Below are 10,255 nucleotides of genomic sequence, written 5' to 3' on the forward strand. Positions count from 1 at the left end.
CCAGACACCCCACCCATGACAATTTAAGGAGATAATATCTTTGTTCTGCATCCATCAAGTGTTATTCTAGAATATTTTCTTGGTTATCAACACACTCTGGAACTCTGGTGAGCCTCAAGACATCCCTGAACACTTTCTATCAAGACCTCTGGTCTTGATTACTAGAGATTTAGCCAAGACACTAATTATACTTTCCACATACCATTGTTGGAATGTTTCATTCAATCAATCAACTGACATTAATTCAGTACCCACTACGTGCAGAGTGCTTTCCTAATGTTGAGGTGACCGAGATGTAAACCTTGCCTTTGGGAACCTCACAGTCACAAGGAGACCAAACAGACGGTTATAAGGCAGAGTGCGCAGCGATGGGGGATTTTAGGGAGTGATATGGAAGTGCAGTAAAGGGACCTTTAACTAGGCCTGAGGTAGCCAGAGAAAACTTCTGGATGGAAGTGATGCTGAGTTGGATTTTAAAGGACGAGTTAGAGTTGTCTGATACAAAAGATGTATGATCTCATTATTTTTGAATACTTTTTTCCCTACTATTTCCAACCTATTTTGAAAGTAAGACATGCCTTCAGGAAAAAAAAAAAAAAGGAAGATGTAATAAATAAATGCCCTCTCTGGTTATCTAATTTATAAATGGATTTTCAGTATTTCTGGTTAGTGACAGAGAAACTTTCCCAAATCGTGTTTAATGATTTAGAAGGAAGATACAGCAAAAACTTTACACCCTGGATATTTAGTAATCAAAGGGATACTATTTTCTTGCCTTCCAGAGTGTTCTCATTGATAAAGAGACTGCAAGTCGACTGAAGTCTGTGATAAACACTACTCTGATCATCACCAACATACCCTACATTATCATGGCGCTGGGTGTTTTGTTTGGTTTGATCTTCACCTGGCTTGCATGCAGAGGACAGGGATCCATGGATGAGGTGAGCAGTGGTTGGAGGAACTTCTCTATTACTAGGTAACCTTACCTGAGGAAGCTAACGGTGCTTCACTGAGGGGCTGTCAACTGGCTGGCTCATTAGGGTGGATTCTGAGGTTTTATGCTGGGCACAGTGATTTCATGGTTATATTACTACTAAACCAAATGAGAGGCAAGGGCAGTGTGTCAGAGGAGGAGGAGTAATGGAATGGTACTGTCCAGTATTTGGGGCTCTCTTGGCGGGCATGAAATCACTGTGAGTAAGCTTAATGTTTCTGAAAATAACCTGAAAGGAGTATTTAGCAGCTAAACATCTGGGCTTTGGTGTGTCAGACTGCCTATATTCAAATCCCAGTTCTGCCACTTCATAGCTGTGTGACCCTTGAAACTGTGCCTCAGTTCTGCATCCGTAAAGTGGGATAATAAGAGAGCCTCCCTTAGTGGTTTTTCATGAGGATTAGAGGAGACAGTAGACAGAAAGCATTTGGCCCAGTGTTAGCACTTACAGTAAGAACTCAATAAACATTAATTATGTGATGCAACAATCCCAAGATTGTAGAGCAAGGCAACCAGAGACCTGCTTGGAAAGAATCCGTAATATATCAGAAGATACCTGTCACTGAGTCATCACTGCATAGGAAACGATTGGCTCAGGGGAGTAGAAACTTTCCTGGAGAGAAGGGAACATCATCAAATGGATGGGATAAGCAGAGTTACGCTGGCCTCCCTAAGTGACCAGCAGGCCAATCCAGCTCAGCCTTCAGTGAGTCTTTTCTGTGAGAGCCTCTCTTAAATTCTCAGCAGCTTCCCTTTTTGCAACAAAGGCTTTCTCCCCCCGCTCCTAACTGCTTCAAATATGTGTCTGAAGCAAACGTGAAGTAGGAAATGAAATAGGTTGAAACCAAATGAGTCATATTACCTCAGATTTCCCTAGGTTCTACATTCTTCCACTATTTCTCTTAACCTGTGCCCATCAGGTTAGCAGGAATTAGGTGTGAGGCATTTATTCTGTCATTTCTAGCTATGGATCTCACTTCCCGTCTGACTTTATACAGTCACTGAGATTTTCATAAGCACAGGTGAAAGCCTGTGTAAATGTTATCACTGCTCCTACAATGAACCATTTTCGTGTATTCAACAAGCGGGCAATGACTGAGCACCCATTACTCTGAGACGTTGTTCTCTGGTAGGTTTCAAATCAGGAAGGAGCAAATTCAGTGTAGTCTGATGAGAGTTATAGTCCGGGTCAATACAGGGAAGGGTACTGCTCTGGTATCGGGGGTGCAGGTGGTCAGAGCAGGCTTCTTCAAGGTCAGGGCTGACTGGGAAAGAAGAGGCAAGCCAAGAGAGAAGGAAGCAGAGTGTGACGACTGCCCTCCTGTCAGTCTCTCCTCCGTCCATCTTCCTCCACCACCCTGTCCCCCAACTTTTCACTTCCTGGGAGAAGTTTCTGATGTGAATACCTGACTTCGCTGTCCCCTCTCTTCTGAATCTCAGGGAACCGCAGATGAAAGAGCACCCCTCATACGAACCTAACTGTGGCCCGAGTTTGGGGAAGGAACCGTGTGAGCTGTCCTAACCTGGACCACAACGTGAGGAAACTATCCACGTCTTCATGGGCATGGTGCCTGCTGCAGAGAGGAGGGAGGAGACCCCGTGCTGGCAAGTGACGAGAGCATTCCGGCAGGAGGTTAAAGAACAGACTGACATGGTTGGCCATTAGGCTTTATAAAATTGTTTTGTTTTTCATGTGTCTAGCAAGTATTTAATAAACTCTTGTATAGTAATTTTTGTTGTTGTTGGGTGCTGGTAGCTCCAGAATTCTGTGACCACCGTTGTGGTTAAAATATGTCTGCATCACTTGTTAACGTTCCTTGGTCTAACCTTAGTAAGTATGCTTCATTTACCAAACTTTGTGCTCAAAATATATAAATACTATTTTACGTTGTATTCCTCCATTCATTTCACCCCCAAAACAGAAGTAAATACGAGTTCGGAACCCAGGGTAAAATAGCCTCATTCAGTACATCACTAAAATGCATCTAGTTTCCTCTTTTTAAAAAGTTACATAATTATATTTCATATGCTAACCTTCAGTTCATAATTCCTCCAAGAAAGTAATTCAGTCTTTTGACTTTCAAACTGTCTGGGAACCAAGCGGGGAAGGGGTTGGGTGGGGTGAGGTAGGCAGTGGGGCAATAACCCTCAAGTTGATTGATAGTGATAAGCACCTGTGGATTTTTCACTTGTACTTTTGTGAATCGAGAGAATGCACAAATAATGTTGGTGAGGACAAGTACAGATATTTCATATGGAGTAGAAGGAAATGCTAGTTATGACATTTGTGGGTAGTTTGTTGTTTTTTTTAGTCAGAAGGATCTTGATGTGAAAAGGTGCTTCTGGGAGGTATCATCAGTAACTGATTTTTTCCTCCAGTCATCCTTGCCAAATATGATACTGTATTAATTACAATACTATTGAGTAACTTTGCAAAATTATTTATGAATATGGGAAACCCATTCATCCACAGCCTAAGTTACACATACATTTTGGGAAGTCTGACTGCACTAACAAAACGTTTCTTCTGGGGAAGTTTTCTTGGGAACTTTGAAATTGTTTTTGTAAGTTGTTTTTCTTTCCTCACATTTGGTCCCTTCCAGTGTTCTGTGGGTCACTGTCACTCACTGAATAGAGAAAGATGTGCCCTACACTTCCTGTGACAATCATTTTGCTGACAGAATGAATGATGGTGTTTTAAAATATTGTACAGAAAATGCTTTAAAGAAAGGTCCCTTGGGATCCAGAAGCAGCGTCTTCTCAGAAGACCTTTTGACTTTCAATGCAACCTAAGTCAGTCAGAGGATAGGAACCGTTGTATGTCACAAAATCCAAGCCCGTTTAAGAGCATTTTCTTTGAGTAGTGAAGTTCAGTATTCATTTTTGATTAAGAAACCTACATAGTTATCCAGCAAAATGCACATAGAATTTCTTAACAACTGAATCATCTTACAGGATTTTCTGTATAAAACTGGATTTCAATGTAAGAAAATGAAGAAAAAAGCCATGGGTTTCACAAATACAGCTTCTGATCCCTGTGTGGAGGTAATAAATCCCATTACTTGCCCCAATTTCCTTCTGTCTACACTAAAGCAACATGTGACATATTCCCTTCTTGAAGGGGCAGTTCATTAAACCTTCAGCTTCTCTATAAATTAAGAAATATTTTGTAAATATTCTAAATCACCAAAATGTAAAAAACTAAATTGAAAATATTGTCAGTAATACCAAATACCTAGATTTTTTAAATTTATCAATATTTAACTATGTAATTGGCACACCTTATTCTTTTATGCACCTACTTATCCACATATAAGCCAGTGTGTATTTATTGGTTCATCTTGTTATCAGGATATAGTCACTTGTGAGGAGGAAATTTTTCAATACTAGGAATGGTAACAGTTGATATACACTTTAAACTGAATCCCACACATGTGGGGAGATCAAACACATATTACTTCCATACGATTCTAATAGTTATTTGGCTTAAAATCACATTTGATATTATCTTTCTGAAAAATCTGTGACAAACCCAGAAACTGCAGTCAAGATTATAGATTGATTAAGAACTTATGTGCCTATTTGGTCTTAGGTTGAAAATAACAAACTATTACTCATGCTTATTCTCTTGGAGCCATTATCCTGGAAAGGCCTCCAAAGTCTTTGTGATTGTCATAATCCCAGAATGTGTGTGTCCTGTACTATGATACTCACTAGGGAGAAACCAGAGAGAGGTTACCTCACTTCTCTTAGGGAAAATTGGGAATTGAACACAGGACAAGAAATGGGCTTTGCCACTTTTAGCTCAAGGCTTTTCCTACTGGACTTTATTTCCTCATGTTCTAGAACGATCACTGGTCAAGTGGAGCAAGTACTATATGACTAACCCCTATTGGGGTTTTTACCTAAGGGAGGCTAGTTTTGTTTTGTTTTGTTTTTTTTTAATTTAAATTGCTTGAGATAGGAGTTCTACAAAAGGTGACCTTCACACTTGGCCCTCTGGGCATTATTACTAGAATTAATTGCTTGTGGCTATTAAACAGAATACTGACCAGAATGCTCTTCATGTAGCTTAAATAGGTGGTTCATTTCATGTGATTCTTGACATGTTTATTTCTACCCTTAATGCAATGAAGTATTTCACTAATAAAACTGTTTATATGAAATTGCACTGGAAATTGTTATGTCATCAGATGACCAGTTGTCTCTGGAGTTTCATTTGTTGTTTTTGTTGTTGTTGTTGTTGTTTTTAATTTTAGAGAGAGATCGCGGCGGGGAGAGGGTCAGAGGGAGAGAGAGAGAATCCCAAGCAGGCTCCACTCTTAGCGTGGAGCCTGATTCAGGGCTCCATCCCATGACCTTGGGATTGTGACCTGAGTCAGAATCAAGAGTCAGACACTCAGTTGACTGAGCCACTCATGTGCCCCTGGAGTTTCATTTGAAAGATGCTTTTTTCCCTCTTGACAAATGCAGGCCTGAGTCTCACCTCTTGGGCCACTTATGATGTCCATTCCGTTGTGGTGGACAGTTCTAGGCAGCCTGACAAGTTGCACTTGAAGGGAGTCCCACAATGTGCTCCTCTGCCCCAGGGCTTTCTCCAGAGTCCTGGAAGCCCCTCAGGAGCACTGGGGGGTTAACATAGGCCCAGGTATTGATCCTCAACTAAAGGTAGGAGTCAGCTGATAAATGCTCCAGTCCTCAGAGGGACAGTTCTCAGACTCATTCTAGGTAGTTCCTCAACTAGGATTGCCCACAGTAGGAACTCCTTCCCATTATTGTTTCTTCCTTCCCTGTGTCACTCCTCCCATCCCCTCACTGCTGCTTTTTCCCAAGTAACCCACCTGTGCTAACATTCTTCTTATTCAGGCCCGCTTCCAGGTAAACACAAACTAAAGGCATACAAGTCCACCCAGAAGGGCCCAGCAGGGTCAGAGAGCTATGGGAGGGGTCCTGGACCTTTGTTTCTGTAGACATTTGTCCTAAAATGATTAGCCCCCAAATTTAGACTACCTTTAAAACCTTTCCCATCCCAGTAATATTGCATCTTATTTCTGAAATCAGAGCAAATCCATTTCAGCCATCACATATCTAGCTCAGTGTTAACAAATGTCATTATGTATTGAGGACACTTGATCACTAGCATATATGCTTTCAAGGAATCCCAAATCTAAAACAGTATGGAGTTTCCTCAAAAAATTAAAAATAGAACTACCCTACCACCCAGCAATTGCACTACTAGGTATTTATCAAAAGGATACAGGAGTGCTGATTTTAAGGGGCAAATGCACCCCAATGTTTACAGCAGCGCTATCAACAATAGCCAAATTATGGAAAGATCCCAAATGTCCGTCAACTGATGAATGGATAAAGAAGATGTGGTATATATATGCAATGGAGTGTTACTTGGCAATCAAAAAGAATGAAATCTTGCCATTTGCAACAACGTGGATGGGATTAGAGTGTGTTATGTTAAGCAAAATAAGTCAGAGAAAGATAAATATATGATTTCGCTCATATGTGGAATTTAAGAAACAATGAACATAAGGAAAGGGAAGCAAAAATAAGATAAAAACAGAGATGGAGACAAACCATGTCTCTCAAATACAGAGAACAAACTGAGGGTTGCTGGAGGGGAGATGGGTGGAGGGATGGGCTAAATGGGTGATGGGCATTAAGGAGGACACTTGTTTGGATGAGCACTGGGTGTTATATGTAAGTGATGAATCACTAAATTCTATTCCTGAAAACATTATTACACTACATGTTAATTAACTTGGATTTAAGTTTAAAAAAAAAAAAGGAGGGGTGCCTGGGTGGCGCAGTCGGTTAAGCGTCCAACTTCAGCCAGGTCACGATCTTGCGGTCCGTGAGTTCGAGCCCCGCGTCGGGCTCTGGGCTGATGGCTCAGAGCCTGGAGCCTGTTTCCGATTCTGTGTCTCCCTCTCTCTCTGCCCCTCCCCCGTTCATGCTCTGTCTCTCTCTGTCCCAAAAATAAATAAACGTTGAAAAAAAAAAAAATTAAAAAAAAAAAAAAAGGAATCCCAAATCTGATTTTTGCTGGCTTATGTCATAAGGGGAGTTCTGTGTATCTATTTCTGCTTGCTCAAAGGTATACTCTGCAACATACCAAGCCTGATTATTTCAAATCAAGGAGTAAGAGAGATTCAGAAAATATATTTAAAAGAATACTAATAAGGGTGACATGTGTTACCAGGTATTAAAACATATACACACCCATGAACAATAATTAATAACGTGTGGTAGAAAACACAAGAAACATGGATACACATTTATCACAAGATGAAGGCCCCATTTCCAATAATAACTATAGTCTTTCGTTTATTCAACTAATATATTTATTTTTTAACCTTTATGGAGGTATAATTTTCATGCCATAAAATTTTAAATGTAAAACACAATGATTTTTAGTAAATTTACTGAGTCATGTAGTTTTAGAACATGACTACCTCACTAAAATCCCTCTGTTCCCACCTGCAGCCCTAAGCAACTGCTAGCCTACATTCTGTCTCTATAGATCTGCCTTTTCTGGGCTTCTCATAGAAGTTAAAGTGGGGTGCCTAGGTGGCTCAATCAGTTAAATGTCTGACTCTAATCAAGAGTCAGCTCGAGTCATGATGACTGAGCCCCAAGTTGAGCTCTGTGCTGGGATTTTGTGGAGCCTGCTTGGGATTTTCTCTCTCCCTCTCTCTCTACCCCTCCCCCACTCACGCACGTGTGCACTCTCTCTCAAAATAAATAACTATTTGGAAAAAAAAAATCATTCAGTGTGTGGTCTTTAGGGCCTGGATTCTTTATACATTATACTTTAAAATAATGCATTCAGGGCACCTACGTGGCTCAGTTGGTTGTATCCAACTCTTGATTTCGGCTCAGGTCATGATCCCAGGATTGTGGGATTGGTCCTGCTCTGCTCAGCAGAAAGCCTGCTTGAAATTCTCTCTCTCTCTCTCTCTCTCTCTCTCTCTCTCTCTGCCCCTCTCTGCCATTCATGCTCTCTCTCTAAACTAGAATAGAACAGAAAATAAAATTAAAAAAATAAAATAAATAAAATAAAATAAAATAAAATAATAAAATAAAATAAATGTATTCAACCAACTTTATTGGGCAGCCACTTTATGCCGGGCACTATAAACTAGGCTATTGATAATCACAAAGAGACATCTGGATCTTAGGGTCTAGTCGGGGCGGGGGGAAGCAACCAAATAATTATAAATGTAAAATTTCAACTAAGTTTCATGATGCTCTGGGAACACGGCTTAGAGTCGCAGGAAGGTTTCCCTAAGGAAGTAACATCTGACTGAGACTGAGGAATAGGTGTTAATGAGGCAAAGGAAGCATTTCGGTGTTTCAGATAGAGGAAGGAGGTCATGCCCAGCAGCAGGAAGGAACATGTTTACAAATGACTAAGAAGATGTTTGCTTGGAGCTCAGAGAAGGAAGAACAGTAGGAGATAAGGTTGGAGAGAAAGGCAGGGGCCAGATCAACTTGGATCTTATTAAGCCATGTAAAAAATTTTGGTTTATTTTAAGACCCACAGGAAGCCACTAAAGTATTGTAAATTGGATTGAGGGGGTGGGGGAGACATGGGAGACATGGCAGTTTTGTTTAGAAAGACCTATTCTAGCTGCAGGGTGAATAAATTGGAAGAGTCTATGTGGATGCAGGGAGGTCAGTTAGACAGTTGCTGTATTAGGTGGGTCCCTTTGGGGTCTCCATTGACATGCAGGATAGATATTGTCTGGGTGTTGTGCACCAGCCTCCAGGGCGAATTCCACAAAGCTGCATAGCAGGGGCTAAATAATGGGCTTTATTGGGGAAAATTAAAATGTATAGGGTCAGGACAGCAAGAAAAAAGGCAAAGCCCCTCAATCCTCCTGTCATCCCACGGAGAGGCAAGCCAAGGGCCAGAGTACTGTTTGGTCTCAGTACGGAGCACATATCTGCCTTCTAGTCCCTCTTTTTATGGGGCAAGCGTGAAGAAGCAGTCTTGTCAATGGAGGAATGTACAAGCCGCTGAGCAACAGACAGTTTGGATTTGGGGTGAATGCTTTGTAGAAATTGTCTGGGAATGTCAGCCGCCCATGGAATGTCACCATCTCCACTGCTAGGGTAAAGAAGACACTGTTTCCATGGGACTCGAGTTTGGGTGCAGTCCCTTTCCCCAGGAGAAGGGGGAAGTCGTAGCCACGCCAGCCTGTTCACCAGGCAACCCAGAATGAGGTCATAGTATAATAGCCCTGCTTGCTGCACTGCAGGGGCCACTGCAGTGTCTAGGTAGGGGTTGGCAAACCTTTTCTCTAAAGGGCCAGATGAAAAATAGTTTTGGCTTTGCAAGCCTCTCTTGTCCCAACCACTCAATTCTGCTCTTGTATTAAAAAAGCAGTCATAGACAACATGTAAACAAATGGACATGTCTGTGTTCCAGTAAAACTCTATTTATGGGGCGACTTGGGTGGCTCAGTTGGTTTAGTGTCCAACTCTTGATTTTGGCTCAGGTCATGATTCCAGGGTCATGAGATCGAGTCCTGTGTCAGAGTCCATGCTGAGCATGAAGCCTGCTTGGGATTATCCCCCTCTCTCTCTCTCTCCCCCCGGTCAATCTCCCCCCTTTGTGTGCTCTCTCTCTAAAAAACAACACCCCCCTCCAAAACTGTATTTACACAAAAAAGTTGACAGTGCACAATTTGGCCATCATTTGCCAATCCCTGGCCTAGGCAAAAGATCATGGTAATTTGAATCAGGGAGATGGCAGCAGAGACAAAGTATTTTAGAAATGTTTAAAGATAAAATATGTAGGACTTGGAGAATATGGGAAAGGCAAGGAACAGGGACATGTCAAGGAACTCATTCATCCATTCTACAGTATAGACTAAGGTCTGTGGGGATGGGGGGAGGCATTCTGCTAGCAGTAGGGATACAACCAGTAAAAAAAAAAAAAAAAAAAAAAAAAGTTCCCTGCCCTCATTTAGCTTATATTAAATTGGGGAATCAATAAATAGGTGGTGGTAATTACTAAGAATATTTAAGTAGCCATAGTGACAGGAGTTGAATGTGCTATTTTAGAAAGGGTGGTCAGGGAAAGCTTCTTATGGAAGAAATAGTCACCCATTATTTTTCATCCCTGATCCTTCTCCCCTTCCATCCGTTATTTCTGTGATTTCACTCTGCTGGTTCTCCTAGCTCTCTGGCCAAGCTCTCTCAGGCTCCCTTGAGGGCTGTTTGCTTTCTTCTCTTCTCTTC

At 41.4% G+C, this 10,255-nt stretch overlaps 1 protein-coding gene across 1 annotated transcript in view; it reads left to right on the plus strand.

The window, feature by feature from the left end:
• Positions 1–5,165, plus strand: part of SCARB2 (scavenger receptor class B member 2) — a 77,552-nt gene extending 72,387 nt beyond the window's left edge. The window contains exons 11-12 of the mRNA XM_045473700.1: positions 783–941; positions 2,435–5,165. Coding sequence (XP_045329656.1) covers positions 783–941; positions 2,435–2,473 — 198 coding nt within the window. The 3' untranslated portion in view covers positions 2,474–5,165. The remainder of the gene's footprint in view (positions 1–782; positions 942–2,434) is intronic.
• The last annotated feature ends 5,090 nt before the right edge of the window (positions 5,166–10,255 follow it).

Source organism: Leopardus geoffroyi, chromosome B1 (assembly GCF_018350155.1).
Source record: "Leopardus geoffroyi isolate Oge1 chromosome B1, O.geoffroyi_Oge1_pat1.0, whole genome shotgun sequence".
Classification (NCBI taxonomy): Eukaryota; Metazoa; Chordata; class Mammalia; order Carnivora; family Felidae; genus Leopardus; species Leopardus geoffroyi.